Here is a 14,365-nt window from a genome sequence, read left to right as displayed (position 1 = left end):
CTCACAAAGGTTCCGACCCCAGTAACCTGCTAGCAGAAGCAGGTGAAATAAGGTAAAGGTCTGGATTATCCGGAATACACATCGTATATAAAATAACACATATGAAATACAATATCTCAGCTACTGATATACGGTGTTGAGAATTGTAGAGCGGAACTCATGGCTCGTAGCTCTGGTTTCTTTGTGGATAGATTTGTAGCTGGACGCAGTGTGAGCAGTTTGAGTCAGTGATGGGCTTGTAGCTGTTCCCAGCATGCAGTGCGCTGTAGGCTGTGCGGCTGTCACTGAGTGAGTATATTGTGGACTGTACCTGGGATGGCAGTGTATACAGTATGGGCTGTGTATAGTATGGTGCTAGCTGTATGGTACTAGAGCTGTCACCCCCTCATAGGTCTGGTTTAGGAAATGCTTGTATTCCCACCAAATAAGAATCCTGGAACATCATTTCTTGTAACTCTGTATTGTGATCAGAATATATCACATACTTGCCAACTCTGCTGGTGTGTTTGTGAGGCTTCTGAAAAGAGGGGTGACCTCACAGACTCCTGTAATAGGGGCAGATATAGCAGATTCGGTACCATGCTTCTGCATATGATATGGGCAATTTATGTGCCAGTTATGTTACAAAAAAAGGGTATGGCCAGATATTGCCCACACATGTCACAAAAAGGGGTGAAACTTTTCACAGCACACTTTCTATGCCGCTCTCCTAGACATTAGTTAGCAGATGTTGGCAAGTATGACATACTGCCAACTGGATGTTAATCTTCTCCTTGTTAAACAGAAAGTGTGTTGATACAAAGTCAGCATTGATTATATAATGTTATAGTACAGGGACGCACATCCAACAGATAACACACAGTTGCCAATTTACATTTCCAGGAGTAATAACAGAGGGACAATACAATACAATACAGAGTTTTAAGAAAAGATGCTCGAGAATTGTTACTGTATAGAACATATATGTATTTACTAAAACAGACATGTCAGGAGAGCTGACTGATCCTCTCTGTGTGAGCAACAGGTTTAAAGGTGATGTCCAGTTTGAGTAGTAAGTGTTATTGCTTGTGTAATGAAAAGTTATACAATCTTCCAATATACATTTTGCATCAATTCCTCATGGTTTTCTAGATAACTTCCTGCTTTCATTATTTGTTTATCTCGAAAAACTGTAGGAATGTATCTAGAAAATATATTAGACAATTGTATATCTTTTTATTAAACCAACAGTAAAAATTTTTTGCTGAAACTGGGCAATCCTTTTGATCCAGTCAGGGTTTCAACTTACAAAATAAATAAAAAAGGAATTTTACAGGACCAGAAGATAAAGACATTGACAATCTTATACCTTTTGGGTCTTTTTGGTGGTGGATTAAATAAATTTGGCTAAATATGCGTGCATATATGGGGTTTACTTATTTATGTTTATATCCATGTACCTCCAGGAACACTCCATCGAATAACTAAGAATGAACTCATTAGTGGCCTATGATGACTCAGATCCAGATTCAGAAGATAGCAGGAGCCCCTATACTTCTGAGGTTGTTGAATCTCCCCTAAAGCATGTTGTGCAGCAGCAGCCACAAAGTGACACTACTGTGCACCTTACAAGCCTGGATGCCTTGATAGGATCCTCATCTTTTGCTAGAGACTCAACTCTTACAGAGAGGTACCCTGTTCACAATGCTTATTATAATTCTACGAACAAGGGATTGGGTAATTCAGCAGTGAAAGTGACTGTGTTGCCTGCTCAGAAGAGACCTCAACCCAGCAGTGGAGGTGTGGTGAAGCCCTATATTCCTAAAAGACTGAAACAAGAACAATCCAATATGTCTGCAGAGATTCCAGGGGATGGATCAGTAAGGTCACAAGATCACATAAGTCTTTCAACAAAGAATATCTACAGAGTCTCTGATTATCTTGCACCTCATTTACCCTTAAAGTACAGCAGCAGTGGGATTCCCAAAAAAGTAATTTTCCAGATGAGGGAGCATACAGGGCCAGTGAACCGGGTCCAGTGGTGTCCAGTAAAGCAGTACAGTCATTTATTACTTTCTGCATCCATGGATGGAACATGCAAGGTAACAGTCATACTTCTTATAGTTACATTTTGTATGTTGAACTATTTAAAGGGCAGTTCTAGTTAAAATTGTTATTGACCAGTTACCCCTCGTAGGATATGTGGTAAATACATTCTAAAAAGAAAAGGGTATTTACCATCATGTCTCACAGTGGAGCACAAGTATCATATTTTTTCTCTTGTGTTTTCTGTTGCTCCCTTCTGTGTAGTCTGTATAAGCTGCTATGAGGAAAGCTTAAAGGGGTTGGCCAGGCAAAAATGGACAACCCCTTTAACTTTTAAATCAGCTGAGGCCAGTGAAAAAAAATACATTTATACTCTCCTGTCCCCAATGCTCTGGTGTCCTCAGCGCGTTCTGGTCCTTCTGCTCAACAGGTCTCTTCTGGAGTTCCGCTGAAGCAACTGATTGGCCTCGGTGATCACATGACCGCTGAGACCAATCTGCGAAGTGCATGCGATATCACTACCTACATGGAGTCTCTTCCTGAGGCCTGCTGAGGCCAATCAGGACTTCAGCAGAATTCAGGAAGAGACCAAGGAGAAGCCCCGAGAGCAGAAGAAGTGGGATGCGCCGGGAGGACACTGGAGCATGGTGGACTGGTGAGTATGCATTTGTGAAATATTAAAGGGGTTGTCTATTTTTGCCTAGACAACCCCTTTAAAGAGGACCTTTCACCAACTCCAGTTCAGTGCATTTGGAATATTTTTCTCTAGTCCCCATAGTTCCTGGGCAATAAGTGCTGTTAGTTTAGACTCTGAAGACTATTTAGACTCTGTACTGTCAGGTGGGCAGTGTCATCAAGGAATAGGAAAGGGGGTGTGACTCAGAGCTCCAGTCAGAGGAAGGCACTATTAGAGCTCAGAATCACAACCCTTGCCTGTTTTTGCCTGACACTGCCCACCTGACAGAGCCTAAATAGCGTATCAGACATCAGAACTAACCACACTTATTGTATGGGAATGATACGAGCTAGAGAGAAAAAGTACAACTGTGCTGGAGGCAGTGGAGCAGAGACAGCTAAATAATGCAAACAGACTTGGCAGGGATGGTGAAAGGTTCTCTTTAAAGGGAGTCTATCTTGCATACTGTCAGCCCTACATTGCAGTGATAAATATCATACCTTTATTATGCGTGTAACTTTTGTAAATTTGGAGAAAAACAACTTTGAAGGCTTATACAAATGAGGTAGCTGGTGCACTCAGGGCAGTCCTTCTGGTGTCTGGAGTACCGCTCTTGTTATTCAGACCCCTACCATCTTTTGCCTGCTCATCTCCCTGTAGTGGGAGCTGATGTGAATGCTTTCAGAGGTGAAGGCCCGCCCTCAATGCACCAACTGTCTTATTTGCATAAAACTTCAAAGTTGCTTTTCTCCAAATCTCCACAAGTGGTACACTTAACAAAGGGAGGTTAACAGAGGGAGGTTATAGACTCCCTTTAAAGAGGGCCTTTCAAGTTCTCGGGCACATGCGGTTTTATATACCGCTAGAAAGCCAACAGTGCACTGAATTCAGCACACTGTGAGCTTTTCCATTATGTGCCCCTGGTGAAGAGCTATTGGTGCCATTACCGTAGCTCTTCACCATCAGAAAGGCGTTCCTGACAGTCTAGCTGGGAACGCCCCTCCTGACAGTACTGTCCGTAGCGCTATACTGTCAGAGGGGGCTTTCCTTACCGCCCATCCTTGATGCTGAGTGGTAAGGAACACCCTCCTCTGACAGCACTGTGCCATGGACAGACTGTCAGGAGGGGCGTTTGCTGGTAGACAGTCAGGAATGTCCTTCTGAAGGTGAAGGGCTATCAGTAATTGCACAGATATCTTTTCCCCTGGGGCACATAAAGGTCCTCTTTAAGAATACCTTTAGTGCACCATCCTTGGTGTCTGCAGCAACCAATAGGAATGCAGCAGTACAGTACAACACAGAACTTAGTCCTGACAACTATGGTTATGTTATGGGTGTAAGACTTTATGCATATGAGAGTAATTTTTTGAAAGCCGAGTGCACACCTAAAGGTAACCCATTTTCACAGATCCCTCATAGACTTGAGTCTATTGAAGGAAATGTGATAATGACCTGGAAATGGCATGTCTGTGGGGCTGTATGCAGGTTGTTAAAACAACGGCCAGCAGACGGCTTGTGAAAAAGCAGTAAAGGTAATTAAAAATGTTTTGTAATATGCCGTGAATTTGAATATTCCATTTTCACTTTAGTTGCATCAGTTTTGTGCAGCCTGGAGCTCTTCAGCTCCCGTGTACAGTAACTACAGAACAGGAACTGAAAGTTATCATGTTTTGCATTTCTCTTTTCCCTGAAATAACTTCTGCCAACAAAAGTGGTTACCATGAAAAATTACAAAAAGCTGAGTGTGAATCCAGCCTATAGTAGACATATAGTCCATGTTAAAATAGCAGTCATTATATAATAATCCTATAGCTTCCAAAGACTAGTACCAGAAATTGTGGAAATGGATCCCACTGCCACTTTCTCTACTCATCTAAGGGAGCGTTCACACTACCGTCGGTGTCCGACATGTAGTGTCCGCTCCTAGTGTCCGCTCAAAATCTGTCACGGACACTAGGAGCGGACACTAGCTGTGTCCATGACACCTGTCATTCACTTGAATGGGCATCGGGTGCGTTCTTTTGCACTCCGTGCCCGTCCTTCCCTGTCCGCAAGAGAAGATGTCCGACTTCTCAAGCGGACAGAAGAACCCTGCATGCATGATTTTGAGCGGACACTAGGAGTGGACACTACATGTCGGACACCGACGGTAGTGTGAACGCCCCTTAGTCTTTAGTCTTGCTCAGTTGCCAGTGGCCATGAATGCCATGGTCAGCAATGATTTCCTAATTCCAGCCAGATTATCTTCTCATGCTTGTATAGTCTCTGCCTGATAACCTGCCCACAATAATGAAATCATGGCTGGGTGTCCATACCGTAGGTTCTGCATTCATGGTCGTATCTCTTGGTAACTGATCAGCACAAAACACTGTCACCATTACCAGAAAATCTTTAAAATTCCACAAAATTTTAAATGACATGTTTTTGTAAAAATGTTTAACTTTTGTCTACAACTTTAAATATGGTTCTAACCATGGGAAAACCTCTTTAGGGGGTGATAAATAGATTGGTGTTCAGTTATTCAGTCTTCTACCTCAGTATGTGGAAGAAAATGGTAACAAATTTATTAAGGGATGCAATCACGTTTTAAGGCAAATATTATGTGCATAAGATTCTTTTGTGACAAAAAACTGACATGAGTGCCTTAAAAGACCATCATATCCCACATTTATATTTGAAGTGTGATCAAGTACAGTATACACACTCTATTACCCTGGGAGGGGGAGTGTGTTATTTTCTACCACAAGAGGGTGCCATTTAATAAAATAAAATAGTATTCTGGATTAGTGAGCACCTAAAAGCCCATTATGATCAAACCACTCCTGTCCTTCATTTCTGTAAGCATCGCCGTTTGCCCACATTTCTTTGCTCCTGAAGTTTCCTCGTTTTGTTCCAATCATTAGATTCATATTACTGCATGTTGTATATTTTTCCAGTAACTATTTGTTTTACTTCTGTATCTTGACAGCCAAAATTAAGCCGTTGTCTCCTTGCTTTGGTGTTATTGAGTATCCATAAAGGGATGGTGTCTTTGATATATTGACATGAGCCACATTCACAGTCTCATTTAAATGAATGGGGGTGATGTAAAAGGCAAATCAATAAGTCATAAAATACAGTCTTGAGAAACCCCTTTAAGAGTTTTCCATAGCAACCAGTCACATCACGGCTTTCACTTAAGAGTGACTTTCTAAAAATCTGATCTGGAATTTAACTGGTTAACCCAAAAATTCTATAGTGAAGAAATCTACTCTTGAGACGTTGTGACTGTTACTAATAGCAACTAATGAGGTTCCAGCTATCATGTATTAAATTGCATTGGAAAAATAAAAGTTCTGATTGGTTGCTATTGGTGATGAAAGACTACAACTTAGCTACATTTGAGATATAAAGGGATTGTCCACTTTGATGTTGACTGTCCCAGTAGGAAATTCAGCAGTCATAGCCTTGTTGGTCAGTTCCATGTTAAGGGAGCAACTACATCAAAGAGGGATGCTCTGGTTGGGAATCTACTTTGAAATGTTTTCGGGGTGATGATATTGATGACTTCTCCCATGGGTAGGTAATCCATTGCAGATCAATTCCTTTTGGAAAGTGACACACAGAGAGTGGAGCAGGAAATGGGCAGCCATGTCCTCTTTATAGTACTGTAGCTGAACCAGGTCACTGCACCTTAGTTCTAATTCAAGGGAAACGGAGCTGACCTGCAGTAATCTGATCTGGCCACTGCAAATAGAATGGAGCTGTCTGCTTCCCACTCCATTCTCTGCTTATCAGCTGCAGAGAACAGCTCATCGATGGGGGTGCTGGGTGTCAGACTCATATCAATCTGTTATTGACGATTTATCCGGAAAACCACTTTATAACTTGAAGTATTTGCGTTGACGTCTTTCCTGACTCATGCCTTATCCAGATGGCTGCCATAGATGTAAATTGAACCATCAAAATAATTTATTTGATGTTTATTTTGTACTCTCAGGACACTTAGTCTTAATGATCGTTGAATTGCCGGCTATTTATTTTGCTGGTTCACAGCAGAATAATCATTACTTTTGTGCTGAAGTGTTTGCATGATACAAATGTGAAGATCGTGTTCGGAAGCGTAATTTTAGTCGCAGACATAAATGGTGAAAACTTCTCCACTAAATAGAAATACTAAACTCATTCACTTCTATCAAATTGTTAAAATTTCTGAGGGGCACCACGGTGGCTCAGTGGTTAGCACTGCAGCCTAGCAGCACTGGAGTCCTGGGTTCAAATCCTGCCAGGAAAACATCTGCAAGGAGTTTGTATGTTCTCCCCGTGTTTGCAGGGATTTCCTCCCTTTCTACAAAGACATGCTGGTAGGAAAAAAAGAAATGTACATTGTGATCCCTATATGGGGCTCACAATCTACATTTAAAAAGAAAAAAAATTGTTAAAATTTCTGTTAGACCACTCTGTAGTATAGTTATATCTGTTTCCAGAAACCTGATTGGAAACAATATGGCTACCATTACGTCTGCCATAAGAGTTGTCATCCAGTTTGTTAAGCGTTTTGAGTGGTAAATCTGCTAACACTGCTCCTATGGGGAAGAGGTGGATGTGTGTCTGCCCAACTGCACTGGATAATAATATATTCATTAAAAATGACCTTTCACCACCTCCATCAATTTAAGTTCTAAGCATGTGTTAATAGGTGCCACCTCAATGATTCCAGCAAATTTGGAGCTTTCCCTCTAGTCCCCCACCATTCTCGAGCTACAAGTGCAGGTAATTTTGGTGCCTGATGTGCAGTTTAAACTCTGTAATGTCAGAATGGCGGTGTCAGGCAGGGGGTTTGATTCAGAGCTTCAATCTGAGGCAGCCAGTGTCAGAGCTCAGAATCAGACCCTTTTGCACCGAAATAGTATATTAGGCGCCAAAACTAACAGCATTGATTGCTTGGGATTGGTGGAGGCTGGAGAAAAAAAAAGTTCTAACTATTCCAATAGTGCAGGGTCTATTAATAGATGCCTTTTCAGACACTTTTATTTTAACACTTTGAAGTAACCCATCTCCTGCATTGCACTTCTGAGATGCCAGGACTTAAAACCCATTATTGGTACTGAAACCCCCTCGCCTGTTTAGCAAACAAGGTCAGACTTCATTCATTTTGAGCTGCATAGTCTAGAAATGATAGCGGAGGATTTCTAAACATAATTAAAATAGAGCATTATTATAAGTCTCGGAGGAGGCTCAATTATGCCCTTATATCGTGCCAGGGAGGATCTGTGCCTGCCAGTCAATGTGTCACATTTGATGACTTTGTACACAGACGTATGCAAATCTTCAGCTTGTTTATGAAATGACAATGAAGCTATAATTTCCGGCAATTAGCACATGGAATGTCATTTCTAATAAGCCCAGGCAGTGATCAGGGCTGAGGAATGAGGAAAGGTACAAGGCCACCCATGGTTAGATGTTGCCACAGAGCAGTGCCACTTGACTGTGCTTAGCCTTAGGATATATTCCTACAAACCTGTATTATACTACATAAGGTTATATTAGTTAAGGTGCCTTTCTAATATACTTTAAGTTTCCTAAAATATTGTCAAAATCTCCACCTGCTTTCTATGAATGAAAACAGTACAGACCTAATAGTTACCACTACTGCGAGTTTGCTATGTAGTCTAGACAATCTTGAGTTAATTAACCTGACTTCAGAATGATATGTTTTACTTGGATTGGGACATTGTAGCGAACTATGAGGATGGGAGAAATATTAGTTAGACCAGTATGAATTTTCAGATGACCGCTGTCGGAGGGGTATTTCCATCTTGAATATATACACTGCTCAAAAAAATAAAGTGAACACTCCAATAACACATCCTAGATCTGAATGAATGAAATATTCTCATTGAATACTTTGTTCTGTACAAAGTTGAATGTGATGACAACAAAATCACACAAAAATCATCAATGGAAATCAAATTTACTAACCAATGGAGGCCTGGATTTGGAGACCCCCCCCAAATTAAGGTGGAAAAACACACTACAGGCTGATCCAGCTTTAATGTAATGTCCTTAAAACATGTCAAAATGAGGCTGAATAGTGTGTGTGGCCTCCACGTGCCTGTATGACCTCCCTACAACACCTGGGTATGCTCCTAATGAGGTTGTGGATGGTCTCCTGAGGGATCTCCTCCCAGACCTGGACTAAAGCATCTGCCAACTCCTGGACAGTCTGTGGTGCAATGTGACATGCTGTAGGCGCTACCAGGAGACAGGCCAGTACACCAGGAGATGTGGAGGGGGCCATAGGAGGGCAACAACCCAGCAGCAGGACCGGTACCTCCGCCTTTGTGCAAGGAGGAACAGGAAGAGCACTGCCAGAGCCCTGCAAAATGACCTCCAGCAGGCCACAAATTTGCATGTGTCTGCACAAACGGTTAGAAACTGACTCCATGAGGATGGTATGAGGAACCAATGTCCACAGATAGGGGTTGTGCTCACAGCCCAACACCGTGCAGGACGCTTGGCATTTACCACAGAATACAAGGATTGGCAACTTCGCCACTGGCGCCCTGTGCTCTTCACAGATGATAGCAGGTTCACACTGAGCACATGTGACAGACGTGACAGAGTCATGCTGCCTGCAACATCCTTCAGCATGAAGGCAGTGGGTCCATAATGGTGTGGGGTGGCATTTCTTTGGAGAGCCGCACAGCCCTCCATGTGCTCACCTGACTGCCATTAGGTACCGAGATGAGATCCTCAGACCCTGTGTGAGACCATATGCTGGTGCGGTTGGCCCTGGGTTCCTCCTAATGCAGGACAATGCCAGACCTCATGTGGCTGGAGTGTGTCAGCAGTTCCTGCAAGAGGAAGGCATTGAAGCTATGGACTGACTCGCCCGTTCCCCAGACCTAAATCCGAATGAGCACATCTGGGACATCACGTCTTGCTCCATCCAGCAATGTCATGTTGCACCACAGACTGTCCAGGAGTTGGCAGATGCTTTAGTCCAGGTCTGGCAGGAGATCCCTCAGGAGATCATCCGCAACCTCATCAGGAGTATGCCCAGGCGTTGTAGGGAGGTCATACAGGCACGTGGAGGCCACACACACTACTCAGCCTCAATTTGACATGTTTTAAGGACATTACATCAAAGTTGGATCAGCCTGTAGTGTGTTTTTCCACTTTAATTTATTTATTTATTTTTTTTGGGGGGGAAGGGGGGACTCCAAATCCAGGCTTCCATTGATTAATAAATTTGATTTCCATTGATGATTTTTGTGTGATTTTTTTTTTTTTTTTTTTTTTTTTGTCATCACATTCAACTTTGTACAGAACAAAGTATTCAATGAGAATATTTCATTCATTCAGATCTAGGATGTGTTATTTCAGTGTTCTCTCTTTTTTTATTTTTTTGAGCAGCATATATGACATAATCACAGGAATTGACAGATAAATGCGAATTCCAAACCTGTCTCAAGAATGAGTCATTTGACCCCATTCTGGCCTCTGTGAATGGAGAGATAGATGAGACTTGTGGCCTACAAGCTCTACCAGCTGCAGAAACGGGTAGGCCGCACCACTTCTCCTCGGCTCTGCCAATGTAGTTTTAACAATATAACTGGCAGAATCGGGGAGAACCAGGCTGCTGCTTCCCAATCCTGCTTGTGGGCTTCTCCCTCTTCAGCCTTCAAAGGGACCTGTGTGTTGCACATCAGGTCGCGATGACATAATATGCGGCTCATTGGTGCCCCCTGGTGGATGAAGAGGGAAAAGGAGGCCGCAAGCAGGGACGGGGATAGATAAATTAATAGAGGCCGGTACTAGACCTACACTGTTTATTAAAAAAGCAGTGGGGATCCAGTAGGGCCCCCTAAAGGCAATCATGCTGGCAGGCTGGGTCATGGCACCCGTACGATCCATGTAGTTTAATGCTACTCATTGATTCGCTGCTTTGTGGAAATAAGAGAGAACCTTTTTATTTCTTTTGTCATCATTCCATATTGATGTTGGATCCTTGTTGCCATGGCAACACAAGCTTCCTTGTGCTTGGTTGTTCTAGACAGCGGTGGTAGAAAACCTTGGCCTGGGCTTCATCCTCTAGTCGGCACTATGTGCACAGTCCTTCATATCCTCTCCAGTAGATATAGCTGTATCAATTTAAGTCCGTTTCACTCTAAAATCAAATATTTTGCAGCAAGTTTAATTCCTCTAACAGTCTCGTTCCATTTGCTTTTGGGAAAGCTGGGTTAATTTCATACTAACATTATTAGGGATATGCTGTTGTCCCAAAGTTCTTGGTGACGTAGGCGGAGTGTTATGAAGACTTATTGCTGGTGGAATCTTTGCCTCTTCGTAAATAAGGTGCACGCTTTGTTTGGCACCAGCTCACACCTGGGGTAGTTTTCCAGCATTATTTATGCCACATTTTGTGGCGCTGATGGTTCCTTGGGAAAGTGGTGAGGACGGCACAAAAAAGAACTGCCATACAAGGCTTAATAAATCTGATGCCTATTTGTGTTGTAATAAAGGAATGTATCACTGTAGAATTTGTTAGGTTTGCTATTCAGGAGCCTAGGAAAGTTTGATTATAATCTTTTTGAATCTTCAGCCATACTGAATACCAGTCATCTAACTTTTTCAGGAAGAGCTATGCCATAGAAAACAACTTGTAGCTATGGCATTTGTAGTACTCACATAACCATACTAGCTGCAGAGCACCCTGTAACAAGAAGTCCAACTTTTCTTGTCTTTTCTCTACCTTTTAAAGCAGGGATCCTCAAACTACAGCCCATGGGCCACATGCGGCCCCCCGAGGACATTTGTTCGTCCCACCGCTTGTGGCCCGCGCGCCGTCTTTCAATAACAGAGAATCCGGTACAAGATTGTTGCGCTCTTCGTTACCAGACAGATGTCTGATTACTTCACAGTGATTATAATGAGCTGTGCCCATCACATGACCATGGACTGATTTTTATCTTCTAGGGGTAAGCAAAATGAACGACAGCAAGCAGAGATCTAGAAAACTGTGTAATTGATACAGAACGCATATTGGAAAGTCGTGCAACTTTTTATTATACAAACAATAAGGTTTGTCTCTCAATATTGGTCTGACAATGAACAACCTCTTTAAATTTAGTATCAAGTGTGGCTTGAGCTGAAGAACTGAATGATCAGAGTCCATTAGATTAGTTGCTATGGACACACTTTCTACTAAGCTCGGTGTAAAGGTTGTAAGTGCTAGGTTGTGTTTCCATAGTAGTCAGACAGGACAGATGTGAGCCTTTACTGTCAGTATGTTGTGAAAAACTTTGCAGCAGTCACACTGTACCATTGCTCATCTCAGTCTGCATTAGCAATCACATTTTTATTTAAAAAATGTACATTTAGGTGACTAATAATTAAAGGGATTCTCCATGATTTTTATCCTTTTGATAGGATGTAAGCATCGGCTTGGTGTAGGTCCGACAACTGGCCCATGCATGGTTCAGCTGTTCAGAGATGTGTTGAAGTGAGCAGGAGGAGAGCTGCAGTACCTGCCCTGGCCATCATGCAGGTTACAGAATCAACTGCTTCCTGCTCCATACACTGTGTAATACACAGATCCAAAGTGCTTGGGCATGGGGGTTACGTCAAAGGCATCATGTCTCATGGGTAATGTAGAGAGTAGAAAGGTGAACAGAGTAGGGTTATTTGGCAGAGCAGACATGTTAGATAAGGAAAAGTTTTAGGTTTTCTTTAAAAGATATGTTTTTAGGAGGTGCTTGAAGCTGTTAAATTTGGGCATTAATATGTTTGTGTAGGGTAGCACATTCCAGGGAATTGGTACAACTTGGAAGAAGTCTTGGAGAGGGGGTGGGATGTTCTGATTATAGAGGATGTTAGTCTTAGGTCGCTGTCAGAACTGTGAGTACTGGTAGAGTGGTGAAGAATGTTTCTGCCTGCCTGCATAGGGACTGTAGACACAAAGTGATTTTAATCAAGTTATAGGTCAGCATTTATCATTGTCAACTGAATTTTTAATAGGGAACTCTACTTGTAGTGGTCTCCTAACATGTCATAGTGGTAGTTGAAAGATGAGTAAACAATGGTGATTCACAAGCTGAGACCTGTACTGATTCTCTGAATATTGAAGCCATGGTGCTCTGCTAAGTTTGTCACTGGTGTATGGTAACAACATCTTTGAAATCCCTTTTCTAAGTATATACTTTTCACTCATATAATATAATAAATCCATAATAATGTCACGAGAGAACTGAAATGGTTAAAGATGTAATTTTCTTGCTGTCAACTATTTGTGCCGCTTGATTAAAACAGTTCGTTAACACCGTTTGTAGGTACCATATGGCGGTCTACGTTTCGCAAATGTTTCAGATCTACTAAGAGAGACCAAGCGGTAAGTAAGTAGTTGAGTACATGTCTACAGCGAGGTGGAAACATATGTTGCTGTGCTGTCGTGTTATTGACATAATCGGATGAAAGAGTTGTAAAGAGATTTATAACACCTAGGAAAGCCCATGCTAAATGTTTTACTCTTTATGTGACAAATGTGGATGGAGAACTTATTGGAATTCAACTGTAGTATTTAAAGGGGAACCTCATAAGTCATATATATATTATGGCTACATATGCAGCATTACATGATCATTGATACTCCAGTTATCGTATAATTACTCCTACAATACCATGCTCCATTTTCAAAAATTCTCCTGTTTGGGTGGGACATATAGCAATGTTTATTCTTAAAGGGGTTGTTCAGTTTCAGACCAATATTTAGGAGATAACTGTTATTGGTTCTGTAATAAAAGTTATACAGTTTTCCAATATGCTTTCTTTATCAAATCCCTACAGTTGTCTAGATTACTGCTGCTTGTTATTCATTCTGCTTTCTTGCAGTGTATAGAAATCAGACCATGGTCATGTGATGAACAGTCTATGGTCATGTGATGAGCACACAGGTGTACAGCTCATTACCAAGAAGATGTCTAATTATTGTGCTGTGACTATAACGAGCTGTGCATCTGTGTGTCCATCACATGACCATGGACTGTATATCACATGACCAGTGACCGATTTTTATCCACTGGGAGTAAGAAGAATGAATGATAGAAAGCAAAGATCTAGAAAACCATGAGGAACTCATACAGAAAGTATATTGGAAAATTGCACAAACTTTGTATTATACAAAGATACAAGATTCATCTGAAAGTGGCCAACTCCTTTAACTCCTTGATTTCCTGCGAGTCCAGTGAAAGGTGTTGCACAGGCACAGTTGAATAGGGAAAGTTAGCAGCATAGATTTATATGGTGTTCTTGGCCTTTGAATAGCCAAATACTAATAGTGATTTTTGTATAGCATCTGTTATCCACTTACTTTACTAGTCTTAAAATCTAGTGGGTTTTACAAACATCTCACTATGGACTCAAAATAGGGCTGGAAGCACTGGGGCAATACGGTGCCTCTGTGGCTAGCACTGCTTCCTTGCAGTGCTGAAGTCCTGGATTTGAATCCTGCCAGGAGCAAGGAGTTTGTATGTTCTCCCCGCGTTTGCATGGATTCCCTCCCATTCTACAAACACATACTGATAGGAGGAAAAACATGTACATTGTGATCCCTATATAGGGCTCACAATCTGCATTTTAAAGAAAAAAACAGGACTGCCAGTTGCTATAGTTGTTATACTGAAC

The 14,365-nt window shown here is 41.9% G+C and overlaps 1 protein-coding gene across 2 annotated transcripts in view; it reads left to right on the top strand.

Moving 5' to 3' along the window:
* The first annotated feature begins 17 nt into the window (after positions 1 to 17).
* WDR25 (WD repeat domain 25) overlaps positions 18 to 14,365 on the top strand; it is a 120,650-nt gene continuing 106,302 nt past the window's right edge. The window contains exons 1-2 of one of the 2 annotated variants that reach the window (XM_075282540.1): positions 18 to 52; positions 1,446 to 2,081. In XM_075282540.1, coding sequence (XP_075138641.1) covers positions 1,470 to 2,081 — 612 coding nt within the window. In that variant the 5' untranslated portion in view covers positions 18 to 52; positions 1,446 to 1,469. Of the gene's footprint in view, positions 53 to 170; positions 289 to 1,445; positions 2,082 to 14,365 lie in introns of those variants that run through there. The other variant, XM_075282539.1, reaches the window with a different exon arrangement.

The sequence above is a fragment of the Leptodactylus fuscus genome, chromosome 7, assembly GCF_031893055.1.
Source record: "Leptodactylus fuscus isolate aLepFus1 chromosome 7, aLepFus1.hap2, whole genome shotgun sequence".
NCBI classification, from domain to species: Eukaryota; Metazoa; Chordata; class Amphibia; order Anura; family Leptodactylidae; genus Leptodactylus; species Leptodactylus fuscus.
The sequence above is the reverse complement of the archived record's forward strand: the minus strand, read 5'-3'. Positions and strand labels throughout refer to the sequence as shown.